The following is a 15,454-nucleotide window of genomic DNA, read 5'->3' as shown; positions in this document are numbered from 1 at the left end:
TAACTCCAACCCTCCGGGGCTTTACGTGACGAGAAAGCCTGAGTCTGTCTTACAACACGATCTGCACCTAAAAACAGAAACATAATAATAATAATATGGTTGAAATGTTAAAGACGGGCATCTCCAGCAGCAGGCGCAGATGGGGAGCTTTTCTGACTGTATTTTTATCGCTTAACAAGTACACCAATCGGCTCGCCGATCTCCTGAAAGTGTTGAGTCGGTAACACGTTGGGAGGATGTGAATGTTTCGTGTTTCTCTCTCTGCAGAGTGATCTGTGGTCGCTCGGTATCACAGCCATAGAGATGGCAGAGGGAGCGCCACGTAAGTGTGATTACACCGTTATCAGCTGACACTCACAGCACAGTTTGTCTGTGAGCTAAACGACTAAATCGATGTCTTTTTCTTTTTTCTCTTTCTGCTTTGCACCTCTTCTTCTTCTTCCTGTCTCCTTCCCCTCCCCCTCTTTCCTTTCCTTTCCTATTCTCTTGTCTTGTCTCTTTTCCGTCCTGCCATTCATCTCCTGTCTTCTTCTCCCATTTCATGTCTCACAATTTCTTGTCCCTTGTCCTTTCCTTTTGTCTTATTTCCTGTTCTTGCTCCACCTTTGCATCATTTCCTTTCCTTCATCGCCTCTCCTTTCCTTTATCCACATTTTGGCACCTTTCCTAATCTCATCTCCTCTCTCCCATTTTTGAATTTCCTTCCCTTTTATTTCTTCTCCTCATATATTTTTTTAATTCCTATCTCCTATCTGCTTTCTTGCTTTCTTTCCTTTCCTCTGCCTCTGCTCTCCTTTCCTTCCTTTTGCCTCCTCAGCTCTGTGTGACATGCATCCAATGAGGGCGCTCTTCCTCATCCCCAGAAATCCTGCCCCGAGACTCAAATCAAAGAAGTGGTGAGTCACTTAAATGCACACACATGCTGTCAGACGTCTACAGAGAAACATGATGTGACGGTGGCCTGTAAGAGGGTTAAGCTGCAGCTCTGCCTGTAATGAAGCTGCTGTTTTAAGGAAGAGAGTTATCAGCGATTAACTCGTGTGTGTGTGCTCGCGGTCAGGTCGAAGAAGTTCCAGTCGTTCATAGAGAGCTGCCTGGTGAAGAGTCACAGCCAGAGGCCGAGCACCGAGCAGCTTCTCAAGCACCCCTTCATCAGAGACCTCCCCAACGAGCGGCAGGTCCGCATCCAGCTGAAGGACCACATCGACCGCACCAAGAAGAGGAGGGGCGAGCGAGGTGAGCAGGCACCCCACCCCCACTGACTCACCTCAGCTCACAGCTGCCTGAAGCCTCAGCTGTCAACAGATGTAAACACTGACCTGAAATCTGTGTTTGTTTTCCCCTCAGATGAGACGGAGTACGAGTACAGTGGGAGTGAGGAAGAGGATGAAGAGAGGGACATAGGAGAGCCCAGGTATGTTTACTAGACAACTCATACCATAGCCTCTGCTTTACCCGCTGATGTTAACGGGCTAATACCATTCAGAAGTAAAGAATCCAAAACTGAAGCACCAAAATCCAGTTCCTCTGGTGGCCACTGGAGTCTGGCGCTGACAGTGAGGCGCTCCTCATAGACTCCCACAGAAATGAACGGTGGCCTGTCTTTGTAGATACCGTCCACCTTCACAACAGCTTTTTTAAAAAACAACTCACATGTTTAGATTTAATTATGGCTTAAAGTAAGAGGTCTGGCTGTCTATTAAACATCCCTTTGGCTAAACCGAGTGACTCAACACTGACACCAGCCTCAAGTGGCCATTACAGGAACTGCAGCTTCTTGGGAGTCTCAGAATTTACCGCTTTATATAACAACCATGGACTAACTTACAGATATTACACCTTTACAGCTCACTTTCTCCACCCTCTCATCCAACTTTGCTCACTTTTATCCCCCAAAAACACAATGGGTCTTCAGAAAGAGAGTTCACAAACAAATGGGTAACATTACAGTGGCTAAGCTTTTATTTTATTTAGCAAAGAACTGCTGTATACTCCCATTATTACTGCTGCTCATCTATAGGTTTGAAGTTTTGTGTGTTTTTAGCGGTGCAGCAGAGAATAAAGAGCCAAACCTCATTTATAAACTGCCAACCTATAAAAACAGCAGATTCACTAAAACTCAAACAAGTCTTAATCCTGTTCCAGCTCCATCATCAATATTCCCGGTGAGTCCACGCTGAGGCGAGACTTCCTGCGTCTGCAGCTGGCCAATAAGGAGCGGTCGGAGCTGATCCGGCGTCAGCAGCTGGAGCAGCAGCAGAACGAGGAGCACAAGCGCCAGCTACTGGCCGAGAGACAAAAACGTATAGAAGAGCAGAAAGAGCAGCGGCGACGGCTAGAGGAGGTAGATTTAAGACCTCAGATAATAATAATAATGACAACGATAGATTGTCACGTTACACACAGGAAGTCGATACAGATGTGACAGCACAAAGACACAAGAGAGATTTGTCCTTCAGCTGTTTGAATCTGTGAGAAACAGAGCAGAATGATCATAAAATCACTTTTCCTGCATGTGAAACGCATCACACCTGTTTGTTAGCACCTCAGCTCATCCAAATGCCAGGAAAACATGCCTGACGTACACACACACACGGACATACACACACTCATGGACATACACACAGCTGAGGTGTTGTTGTGTAAAACTGTTTCCACCTACAGCAACAGCGTCGCGAGCGAGAACTGAGGAAGCAGCAGGAGCGAGAGCAGAGGAGGAGGTATGAAGAGATGGAGCAGCTCCGCCGCGAGGAGGAGAGGAGGCACGCAGAGAGAGAGCAGGTACGGAAACACCTGACTGACAGGTGTCATACGAGGGGGTGTGGCTTCTCAGCACATCTCCTGTCAGTTACTCTGATGAGCGATTGAAACATGGAAACACACATCTGACGGCTCAAATCTGAGAAGACACTACAGAGATGATGTTCTGCAGCACGTGTAAAATGAGAATTTCACATGATGCTGGCCTCCAGACACCAGGGGGCGCTGTAGAAAGACTTTATGGTACTTAATTTGTAACTTAATCATAAATAAATGAGCTTTACGACATCTAGAACAGGGAAAAGGAACATAAACTTCTTACAAAGAATAAGAGACTTAAATGAGCTCTCACTAATCTTAGAAAAATCATTATTAATGTCTTGAAAAATAAACACAAATTAATTACCTCTACTGTTGTAGCAACACATTCATAATAAACCAGATGGTGTTTCCCTGAAAATTTGCTGTTTTCCGACCAAATCATTGATGACTGTGCGCTCCGTCTCTCACTTTGAGCTCAGCTCTGTGTTTTATTGCTTTACACACTCAGCTGGAAGTTAAAGGAGCATTTTTCCTCATTTTACTTCTGCTTCACAGCCTCTCGTGCTGCATTACTCCTGCATTGTTCATTTGAAGGGTTTAAATGAAAGCTGAATTAAAGAAATTTCCAAGTTGCATTATGGGAAATGACGGTTTTTAATGTCTCTAGAGTTTTTCCTACAATGGGGATTAAAAGTCAGCATGACTCAGCTTAAAACTACATGACTGTAAGACTTCATTTTATCTCAAACATTTATGCAAAAATATTTTATTGTGCAAAAAAAGGTTGTGCCAATACTTTAAACACCAACTTTACACCAAATAATCCTCCTTTAATCCGTCTACAACCTTTGATGTAAAAATGGTAAATCATTTAAAACAGTCGTGGTCTACACGGAGCTTCTGTTCTAACTGTGTGACTACAGCTCATGACGTTTTCCACATTTAAAATACTCAGATTATTACGACAAACATCGTACTTTTTTCAAGTTTGTGGCTTCAATGCATTTTAAATTTGGCATTAAAATTGGATTTAATCAAAGAAGGTTGTAATTCGTTTTGTGTTTTTGGAGCTCGACCCAAAATGTAAATTCAGTCATTTCGCTTCAGCCTAAAAATACATTAGTCAAACCTCTAATTTCGGAGGTTTATAATTAATGTCAAACAATTCTGCGATTATAGATTATTCTTTACAAATTTTGTCTCAAAACTTTAAGCAACAGAAAGCAGCCACTTATAATATATATAATCCCTCTGCAGCCTTTAGAGTGGCATCGATCGTCAGGGTTTTATGGAGCCGGTCACTTGTGAAATGTGACAACAGAACATTTTCTAGTCCAAAAGAATCTGTGATTTCACTGAGGGAAAAATGCTAAACGACGAGGCTTTAAGGTTTCACTGGATGATGAGGAGCATATCTGACAGACAGAGTAAACTCTCATTTGAACTTTTAAACCTGCGCTACGTGAAGGTTTTACAGACGGATGAGTGTGTGGGATATGTGCTTGTTGTGGTTCGTGTTATTTTTTAATAAAGTTGCTGATTTTCAGCTGTAGTGTCGCCACACGTCCAGCCTGATACTGTAACACAGGAGACTTATAAATGACTCGTAGTTAACTTCTCAGCAGCGCTTCCTTAACGCTCTCTCAGACAGAGATTTCTTCCTCTTGCACAGCTGATTTCACACTGATCTTTAACACTGCCGTCTTAATAATAAGCATGTTGTCTTTCTGTTCTACTAATTACGGCCTCCTGCTGTTCCTCTCCTTTTTCTCTCCTCGCCTGTTCCTGACTAAATCCCTACTTTCACACCTCTTCAACAAATCTCCTACTTTTGGCTGTCCTCCTCCTCTTTCCTTTTTCCTTTTCTTCTATTTCCTCCTCCGCTGATGTCACTGGTTGCCTGGGCTCCGATTCGCTCCCATTTCTCCTGGTTGCTCTCTGATTGGCTGCCTGTGGTGCTGGCTGGGTCTGCTGATTGGTTAGGAGTATATCCGTAGACAGCTGGAGGAGGAGCAGAGGCAGCTGGAGATCCTGCAGCAGCAGCTCCTGCAGGAGCAGGCCCTACTGCTGGTAACACAACACACAAACACACACAGACTGATGAAGGGCAGAGCCTAACGTCGGGCTCAAAGTACCTGCTTTGATTTTTATCCAGGTTTATCCACATAAAACTCAAATTGCCTTAAACTCTAAGATACATAATCTGAAATATTACAGTGAAAGCTTCAACAATCAGATGACTGTTTTTTGGTGACAGCGGGGAGGAAGAACTCAGAGAGAGTTTGACATCTGCTGTGATCGGTTGGGGAAAGAGGAGAAAGAGAAGTGAAAGAACAGAAGCATGAACTAAAAGCAGATTTGTTAATCCTATTCCAACCCTGGATTCTACAAATGTAGCAAGCTTGGTCATTCAAACCATAGATGGATGTAGCTACCACGATAACTCGTTTGTTATTGAAGTCCGGTTTGAAATCTTGAGCTCAGCATTTTTGCCATGTTGGTGTTCAGAGACCTGATGTGACAGGCTGCGAGCGTCACATCTGACCCTGAAGCAGCATGCTCGCCGGTGACTGACAAGTCAAAGCCAACAAGCACATCGTGGGTCATTCATCTTTGTGAGTCACAATTAGAACTAAAGAGCCAAAATCTGTGTGTGTGGTTTTTTTTTTTTCATGGACATTTATAGAACCACAAGTCTTTTTTGTTTCCAGCCAGAGCAGGCGCCCCCTGCTGGCAGGTAGAAAAAGAAATCAGATTTCAGGCAGTTGCATGTTGGCTTAGACCCAGAGGTTACGTTTGTTTAAAAAAACAATATTTATTATTTGGGCATTTTTTACTGCAGCAGCCATGAAGACTAAACAGGAAAGAGAGAGCAGGGGAAAGCACAGCGGTCACACTCGAACCTGGGCTGCTGCATTTTTTTGGCCTTGTCGTGGTCACCGGTGAGCTAACCTGGAACCCGGGGAAAGCTTCACTGTGTGTTTTCACCACAGTTGTGATCATTTGAATTTGTTTGTGTTAATTGTTAAAATGCTACATGATTCATTCACATAGGAAGGGCTTCAGGTCTCCAGGCCTGGGATTGATGCTCCCGGGTGAATTCAGTGTGCAGGCTAGCTGTCCAGGAGCCTTGGGAGCAGCTTTGTGTTTGCTTGATTTCTAAGCTTCATTATGTTCTGCAATAAGTTTTATGAGGTTTTCCCACTCAGAAGCACCTGGAAATGCCTCGTTTGTCTGATAAGCACTAAGGATGCTACATTATACACCTGGTGAAGAATGCTTCTAGCTCCAAGTTTGCTTCCACTACCACTCACCCAATGCTTTGCAGCCTCCTAATCTAAAGTCAGTTTGATGTGCATTAACAGTTAACAGTGTGGGGCTTTTTCTCTTGCTGAGTGGGCATCATGGTTGCCGTCTTTGTATCCTCTATCCAAGCAACTTCCTCAACTAAACCACAAAGTGTGTTTGCAGCACTTAGAAAATTCCTGAAGCAACTATTTCCTGCTGAGTGCTTTGAGTCAGAAGAACAACTACAGAAAAAAAAATCTCCTGAATTTGTCCGGAGTTCAAACAGCACGTTTCTGTTTCACACACTGACAAATTCGTTGATTTATAATAGCTCTGAATCAAGGGAGAAACAGATGGACTGATTACCTTTCAACCTAAGAAGCAGCTACTAAAACCCAAAGTAAAGTGACACCTCGTACTGAGCAGGGAGCATTCACCCATAAAGGAGTGGGCTGCGTTCCTAAAATTTCCACCTGATGAAATTTGTTCAGTAAAAGTCACCACTGGCCCCAAAATGTAAGATGTCAGGGCACGATTGGTCAGGTTTCCCCAGGTACACGAGAGACTGTAGATGATAATCGTTCGAGGCTATGAGACCCCAGCTTTATTCTCATCTCTCAGAAAGCAGCTGAAATAACACTCTCTGAATATTTTATGTCCCTTTAAACATTTAAATGATTATAATTACAATAACAGCTCATGACTCTATGTCCACACTCTGTCGTTAGAAGTCAGTTTTAAAAGGTCCCAATCGAGACCAAATCACTAAGATTATTGTCTGAGTGATGGGATGTTCAGGTGCAAAGAGCGAGGTCCAGGTCTGCAGGAAGTCACTTCCAGAATCGGCTCTCGTTGGTTCCTAAAAATCAAAGCAGCATGGTTTCCAGGAAGTCTGCCTGCTTATTGTTTACTCAAATAAATAAAGTGTGACGTAAAGGTGAGGCCAGTCAATAATCGATCAATACCAACCAAGCCGAGATGACTCACGCGTCGGGTTTTTCTTTTTTTCATAGAAAAAGTTAACAAACATCAAATCAATCAGCACACACAGCAGTGGGCGTGTCAGTCGATGGCCGCCGGCGCTGGGAAGACTTTATTCAGCTTCACTGTTTGTTATGATGCCGTCTTCCTAAGTCAGTGACATCAGAACAGTCAGGGGCCCCAAACTGATCAGTATGCACACACACACACACACACACACACACACACACACACACACACACACACACACACACACACACACTCGCACACACAAACACTATGTTTTCATATGTTTGTGGGGACATTTAATTGACATAATGCTTTCCCTAAAAATGAATGCTTAATCCCAACCCTGACGCTAAAACCACATTTTGAGTCTGAAACATGTCTTCACACTCGTGGGGACCGGGATTTTGTCCCCAGAAGGGCTGTTGGTCCCCACAAGCATAGTAAACTTTCACGTTTTGGTCCCCACAAAGATATGTAGACACGGTCACACACACACACGCCTAAAAGGTCTGCTGCAGTCTTTCACACATGGCTCAGATAAATGCCAGACCTCTAAAGTGACGATACAGTGTGAGGAGAAATGTCAGCCGATGGCATTCAGCACATCACTTATAACCCTCGACGTAAGAACACACGCTTCTCTAAGATTTGTTTTTTTTATATTTAAGAATTTTTGTCCTTTAAGTCAGTCAATAGAGAAAAAAATGGGGAAAAAAGGAGTGAAGTATAAAGTGCTGGATTCGTTTCAAAAAGCTTGTTTTACATTGATAGTGACTGTAATAGTTCAATATTGTGATGCTTTAAATGAATATTAAAATTGTGCAGCACCTTTCTTGTGATGAAAGTTGAATGTAAAAATGTAAAAACGGACAAGTTTCCATCACTGAAATCGATTTAAAGTCTGCCTTGAACCGAGAGCTGCAGACGGCGTGCAGCTCTGCATGTTCCTGTGGCTGCAGCTCAGCTACACACTGACGTTCCTTTATGCAGAGCCAATGCAATGACCTGTGTCATTTCCAGCATCTTTACCTTCAGTAGCCATTACTTTCATTTCATGTCACAGCCCAGCTCAAAGACTGTGAGAAGAACTTGGGGGGTGGGGGTAAGAAAAAGGTGGAGCTCATACAACTAATTAGCACCTGCAGGGGAAAGCACCGCACAAGCAAAGTAAAACAGAGACACCCAGAGCTCAGGTGGCTGGGAAGTCATTATCATGATACATCAAATTAAACGTGTTTGTAATATCATGAAATAACTCCTCCCCAGTGCAGTGTCACTCCATGCTGCTTAGTTTTGGTGTGTTGTTCATTAAAATATCCAAAAAGCAACTCAAAGGTTCGACAGCGTCTAACAGGTCAGGCCTAACGTGCAGGATGGAAGCAGCAGAGACGGACCTCGCACGTTTATTCTACTCAGAGTGAGGCAGCAGCAGAGTTAGCCAGGATGGCAATTAGATTTTTGAACCATCAAATGTTTTGTAATTGTGTTGCAGTCACTGGAGTGCTTTTGGATCATTTCTCCACCCACAAATGTCTACCCCTAATGGCCAGTGGGAGAGCTACTTCCTTCCAAACTAAAGCTGATAGCTGGAATTAACAAGAGGAAGTCGTGTGATTCTTTCTGCATGTATCTAAAAGTTAAATCAAAGAGCTCCACTTTTTCAGCTCTCCCCCATCCTGATAGTCAGCAGTGTCAGCGGGCTTCGCAGTCTGTGGGTGGGTTTTGCATTTGGTCTAAACACACCACAGGATCAGTGCTCTGGTGTCTACATGCAGATCAAATGCAAGCAGGGGCACCGGTCTCAAGACGTGCAGGATAATTTAAGTAATATAAAGGTTTCTCTTTGCACTCCAGCTGATGTGCACACAGGCCATGTTGAGCTAAGGTCTGAAAAAAAGCATCCAGCAGTTTTGCTCCGGGGCTCGCTGACAAAAAAACACGAGCCTGTTTGTTTGAGGACTTTGTGATCCTTGTTGTTTTTATCTCTGCAGTTCAACCTGTGCTCACCTGACGTCTCTCTGTTCTGTGTGCAGGAGTACAAGAGGAAGCAGATCGAGGAGCAGCGGCAGGCTGAGCGGCTGCAGAGGCAGCTGCAGCAGGAGCGGGCGTACCTGGTGTCGCTGCAGCAGCAGCAGCAGGAGCCGCCGCGACCGCCGCAGGACAAGAAGCAGCTGTACCACTACAAGGATCAGGCGCCCAGCAGCAACGACAAGCCCACCTGGGCCAAAGAGGTAGCCTGCAGGGCCGGAGATGCAGTTTCACACTACAAGCCTTATTTTCATTTCTTTCATTTTAGGGGGGGGGTCCAAAAATCATTTAAGTACACCCAGAACATTTAACCAGCAAGATCATTTATGTTGATGAGTGTGGACCCATTCTGCTCCTTATTTTTATTCATGCTCTGCACTTGAGCAGCTTTGCATTAGTCACAGTTCAAAATAAGCCCTGCAGCTCATCCTCTCTCTGAAAGAAGCTGTTTCAAGGTGGCTTTGCTCTGATTGGCTGCCCCTCGCAAACAGAGGTGGCCATATTAGTGATACCTCGTCCCCTGCTGACATCACACAGAGCCAAAAGTAGAAAAAAAATTCCTGAAACTGATTTTTGTTGTTTTAATGCTTTTGATTGATTAATACAAACAAATTTTTGTATAAAGACAAAAAATTAAGAATACAGCTACATTTAAACAATCTTTTAGCCACATTTTATTAGAAACATTCGATCGCACTAAAAGTTAGACTATTGTTTGTTTGTCCTATGTGACTATTGGAAAAGTGGTTAAGCACCAACACCTTCCAACATGTTTCAAGAAAAGAGCTTTTACCGCTCTGAGGATGTGACGCTGCTGCGGAAACAGCCGCAGGTTCAAAGGCGGCGCTGCTAGCATCCAAATGTGCACACATACACTCAGGTGAAGGTTTGCAGCAAAGACAAAAGGCTGGTTTGTATGTGGGAGCAGGAACAAGACTCTACCCACTGAGCAGCTTGTGATTCCACTCAGACTCACACAAACAGATGTTTCCATTTATAGGAGCACTAACTGAGCTGGAGTCGTGTGAATCAAAGGCCAGCGCGCTCTCAGAGCGTTTGTTCAGGACGCGCTTCAAGTTTTCCACCCTGCAGGTATCATCCGAGCTGATCTGCAGAAGAGTCTGCGATAAACCTCAAAATGACAACTTTCTGATTTTTTTCTTCATTTTCCAGGTGAAACAGCAGAGCGACAACAAACAGGCGGAGAAAGTACCAAAATAAGAGTTTCATTTTAAAAAGGCTTGATGTGTAGTGACGTGCAGCCAAATTGATTTGAGTCATCTGTGTTCGTCACTAACAGAGTGATGAGCTCAGCGTGTTAAAGGTCAAACTGTGAGTGAGATTTTTTTTCTGCCTTTTGGAGTGAAACTCTTTCTTTTGGAGTGTTTCTGTAAAGATGGCTTACATTCCTCCCATCAATGATGACAGATGTCACAGATCTCACTTTTTTAAATTCTCTCTGTGGACACCAAAACCAGCGACTGTCCTCCTGCTGTCCTCATGTGTGTTTTCTCCTCGTTAAACACCCACCTTGCCTTCCAGGTGATGCGTCGCGCTCAGAGCAACTCCCCTCGCATTGCCCCAAAGAACTATCACTCCTTCAAGGAAAAGCAAGACATCAACTTTGAAGAGCTCCTCAAGCTCCCTGGGTACAAACCTCGGTCCCGCCCCCCCTCCTACCCTGTCCACGTCAGCCCCACCAGACATCACATTCACACACCTCGAATCCGCATCACCTGCGTCCCTGAGCCCGCCTACTCTGAGCCTGTGGCGTCCCGGAGGAGCCTCGACAGGAGTCCCGACAGGAACGCTGACTCCCGGGGCCGCAGCCCCAGCCGCTTGGTTAGTTGGAGGAGGAACAGATGCTTCCTCATCTTGCCGTCTGTCCAGCTTCATAATTAACCTCCTGCTGGGATGATTTCCCTTTAATCTCTAATGAGAGCTCCTCTAACCAGGTGAACTGTCTAACTGTAACTCTGGGATGATGTGGACTCCTCCCTTGTTAATTTCACACCTCCTCTCACCACTTGGATCTGTTGGTTAAACTCCTCTTTGATTGGCTACCTCTGCACTTTCAACCACTTTAGCTCAAAATGTTGCGTTTCCACAGAGACCATGCTGTTTGCAGTCACACTCACTTACAGGGCATGCAGTGATGTTACATGTAGATTACTGATGTATTCCTATGGCATATCTACAGCATATGTAGGTGTAGACGAAGGAATGACCTCGGTAACCTAGCCAAAATGTATGGCACGCATACAGCGAACCCACAGAGTAGCTTCTATACATCTATGTTGTAGCATACCTGCAGCTTACCTGTGTACCTGCATATCTATGATGTACCTCGGAGCTGCCCAATGATGGCCTTTACTACACTGTAACATTCTGACATTCAGCACAAACTGGGATTATCTCCAACTTTTTGTGCAGAGATGAGTATTAAATCGCTCTCTAACAAAGAAATATAAAGAAGACGATATAACTGCAGCAGTTCTGCTGCAAAACAAGGAGATTAGTTGATATCAGATGAGCCTAGAGTTTTACTAGTGTATATTTCTTTTAAAAAAAGCGTCTTTATCCTAAAATTTGAACCTGCAAATCTATCTGGAATACTGAAGACATGTATGTCACTGAAACACAAGTAAAACCCATATTTTCCATTAGAGAGCTGCTCCAGCGCTCCTACTACATGGTGGTCTGTGACTCCAGAAGAGACACTTTAAATGTTTTTCATACAAGCTAAAATTTGGATTCCACAAACAGCATCGCTGACATGACATATTTTGTTGTTTTTGGATTCAAATTGTAAAAACACTTGGTCACTGTCACACCTGCCTTCTTACTGTTCTTTCTCACTCTTAACTTTAACCATCGGTTTCCATTTTACAGGCTACTGGCTGTGCTGGTGCTGCAGGGTGATCTCTAACCAGAGCAGCTCTCACTCTGGTGCTTCTCAAACCTATGCTGTGCATGCTGTTATATAATATTTACAGGTCATGTGAGTTTATCTGATGATTTAGAGCAATAAAGAGGATAAAAGCGGGTAAGATTTTAAAGCCACCGGGACTGAGAGCTGCTCTTTTATTGCATGCTGTGGTGTGATTTTATCTCTAACATGTACTAACTTAATCAGATTTCCTCTTCTAGGCTTCATATTAACTTCATGTTAAATTCCAGGTTGTTGAAGTCGTTATTTGTTCTGTAACGTTGGTTTTATTTGCCTTTTACACTCTTACACAGAAGTTATGAGCTCATAAAGTCAGTGTTTCATGTGTGAACTCTGCTGCTTTTGTCCAAACCATAAACTAGGGCCACTTTAAAGCACATGACAGACACACATTTAGGGCAGAGCTCCAGGCCTGCCCCCTGGTGGCCGCTGGTGGACAGATGTAGGACAGCTGCAGCTATATCGGTGTTTCTCCCTGCGGACGCTGAACATGGAAAGCACACTGTGTGCAGATAGGTCTACCCTCATCTCGGCCTCCCAGGATTTCCCTTCGAGCTTCAGAAGAGCAAATGTTTCCATCACAATGTTCCACTTTAAAAACAGATGACCACCGTTTAGAGAGAACCAACCCTGTCGAGGTACACCTCATCAGGGGCCGCAGGTGACGTGTACAGCCAGCTCAAAACCATCAGACGTGATAGTTTGTTAAGCTGACAGTAGAGGAGAGCCTGGGACAAAGAGCAGACTTACAGTGAAAGCAGTGTTTTACACAGAATTGAACTGGTTTTAGAATTTAATGTGAAGCAGTTAAATTTACACAGAAAACAACTTCTTTAAAGAGTCACTTTTATCTGACCTGAAGACAAATAACTTCTTCTTCTGTAGAATAACAAGCTGAAATCATCAGCCACAATAACCAGCAGCTGAATATAAAACTCAGGGAAAGATATCAGATGTGAGCTCGCTCTTTATTTACCTAATGAGGGAGAGAGGCCCTCAGACAGACTTCACTTTACTGCACTGTAAAAATACCACATTTCAGGTAAAATTCATACAGGATTTGTATCTAATTATCTAAATATAGCAAAGAAATTTAAAGTAAACATACTTAGTTAATAGTTAAGTATATAATAAATGTCATAAGTACAGTAAAGGCCAACATACGGATTTTCTAGATGAATCAATTTGTTTGTTTAAAAAATCCAAATACAGTAAGATCCAAATACAAAGGGTCAATTTTCCGTCTACACACTTCAGCTCCAAGTAATAATTACATTTTTAAAACATTTACACAAACATTTCAACAGGTATTTTTCCCCAGAAGCTCAAATAAATCAAGTCAATGGGAGAATTAACGACACCACCGCTGGTTGGAGATCAGACCTCCAGAATAAAAGGAGGGAGATGTTGGTTTAGCCACATGTGAAATACAAGAACAGCCGTTATCTTTTAATGACGCCTGTTTTTATTTCATATCTATCAAACGCTTCATTAATTCCAGTTTTCATTTACAGTTTGACATGAACTAAAACATCTTCCTGTTGGGAGCAGAACAATGTAATATCTATGTAAATATGAATAAGAGTGTGTCACTTACTTTAGAAATAGTCTTCACCAAAGTCCATCTAAACGTTGCTTTTAAGAAGTGAATTATTTCCGTTATTCTGCAACACACTGTATCTGCTGCTAGTGACACTCATGTAGCAGAAATGCACGCAAACAATAAACAATATTCAGCTGTAAACAATAAATCTGCTTCTTTAGCAGGTTAATAACACCAAAGAGATTTATTTCACTATCATGTGTCTAATGTGCATGGCTGGTTCTGCTGTTGCTTTATCTATAGAGCTCCTACAAAGAGATTGTGTTATAATTTTAAAATCTTGTGGTGAAGCCAGCTTCATTTTCTGCATCTTTCGATCATTAAAAGCAGCATGCAGTGAATAGATGTCATGTTTAAACTAATCCATTTAGTTCTGCACAGAATGAGCTGTTTCCTCTGATTTCAGCAGAATCACAGTTTAACCTCCCAAAACAATTATTCGTTTCTACCTGAGGAACAAAACTGGAACAAAATGTCTCAGACTTGGAAACAAGCTACAGGAAAACTTCTGTAAACTCCTAGAAGAAGAAATCAGTCAAATCAGCTTTAAAACCAAAACATGTAAACAGACACACACAGCTTAGAGGACACTTTCATCATGGCTGCACTGCCAGGTGGACACACGTGTGTGTGTGTGTGTGTGTGTGTGTGTGTGTGTGTGTGTGTGTGTGTGTGTGTGTGTGTGGAGGAACATTAGAAGCTGAACGTCTTCTCCTGCATTGCAGCATAAAGTCTCCAACCGGATCTCAGACCCAACCCTGCCACCACGCTCCGAGTCCTTCAGCAGTGGGGGCATCCAGCAGGCCCGGACTCCGCCCATGCACCGCTCCATGGAGCCACAGGTGTGTGATCTGTGTTTGTGTGTTTGTCTGACTGTGATATGTACGTTGGTACGGTGCAGAGTAGTGGATTTCACTGGTTCTCTGTGACTCACCAACTGGCCCGTCTCTGAAACAGGAAGAGAGAATTACATTCAGGACTGTGGATGTTGTGGTTATGAGGTTATGACCTGGTAGCTTCAGTATCGTGTCCACACGATGTCAGTTTAGTTTAGTTTAACTCATTTGAGTGTTTTCTTTTTTCTTTTTGAATCAATCAGTGAGAAGAGCTCTTGCCGTGATCAGCTTATGAGTGTTCAGGCCCCGCGCTCTTATTTTTGAAACCTTGCTGCTTCCCTCACCCAAAAATATCTCTCAGTTATTTGTCACAAAGAAATTTGTAAATAAAATATTTGCAGAGAATGAAGCCTGTGCGCCTCCTGGACACGCACGCACACGCAGATACAAACCCAACACACTTCTGTGGAACCGTCACAGGTGTCCATGAGTGCATTTTAATGGGATGAATTCAAAGATCGGCGTGTGTTGGAGCCAGCGAGGTCGTTCCGTGTCGTCGATGCGTCTGATCATCACGGACAGACGTGGTTTTTGGTTTCATCACAGGTGAAGCAGCTGAAATGAAACTCTGAGCTCTTTTGAACATCAGCAGAGTGGCCTCATTAGTGCAGGAGGGGCTTATGTGAATGGGATTAAGTGTCTGAGAGGAGCTAGAGTGAGAGAAAGATTAATAAGGAGATTGTCGGGTGTGATGGAGCGGTGTCGGCAGGCGGTGACGCAGCATTGTGCTGTCATTTTATAGATGAAGGACAGGAGGAGGATCATAATGAGCAATTATTGCGAGTTTCTCCTTTGTGAGTATTTGAGTTGAAAGTTATGTATCTTTGCAATATCACCAGTCATCCCTACAGCGAGTCTCTCATCCTGTGGTGGAGGTCCAGCTGCACCGTCAGTAGT

The 15,454-nt window shown here is 43.5% G+C and overlaps 1 protein-coding gene across 6 annotated transcripts in view; it reads left to right on the top strand.

The window, feature by feature from the left end:
- tnikb (TRAF2 and NCK interacting kinase b) overlaps nt 1-15,454 on the top strand; it is a 59,917-nt gene that overhangs the window by 24,444 nt on the left and 20,019 nt on the right. For 3 of the 6 annotated variants that reach the window (XM_039617128.1, XM_039617127.1, XM_031751354.2), the window contains exons 8-16: nt 268-322; nt 818-896; nt 1,061-1,236; nt 1,348-1,414; nt 2,146-2,344; nt 2,665-2,781; nt 9,114-9,311; nt 10,651-10,950; nt 14,387-14,503. In XM_039617128.1, coding sequence (XP_039473062.1) covers nt 268-322; nt 818-896; nt 1,061-1,236; nt 1,348-1,414; nt 2,146-2,344; nt 2,665-2,781; nt 9,114-9,311; nt 10,651-10,950; nt 14,387-14,503 — 1,308 coding nt within the window. Of the gene's footprint in view, nt 1-267; nt 323-817; nt 897-1,060; nt 1,237-1,347; nt 1,415-2,145; nt 2,345-2,664; nt 2,782-4,785; nt 4,873-9,113; nt 9,312-10,650; nt 10,951-14,386; nt 14,504-15,454 lie in introns of all 6 variants that reach the window. The other 3 variants (XM_039617129.1, XM_031751355.2, XM_031751356.2) reach the window with 2 other exon arrangements.

This window comes from Oreochromis aureus, linkage group 9 (assembly GCF_013358895.1).
Source record: "Oreochromis aureus strain Israel breed Guangdong linkage group 9, ZZ_aureus, whole genome shotgun sequence".
Taxonomy (NCBI): Eukaryota; Metazoa; Chordata; class Actinopteri; order Cichliformes; family Cichlidae; genus Oreochromis; species Oreochromis aureus.
The sequence above is the reverse complement of the archived record's forward strand: the minus strand, read 5'-3'. Positions and strand labels throughout refer to the sequence as shown.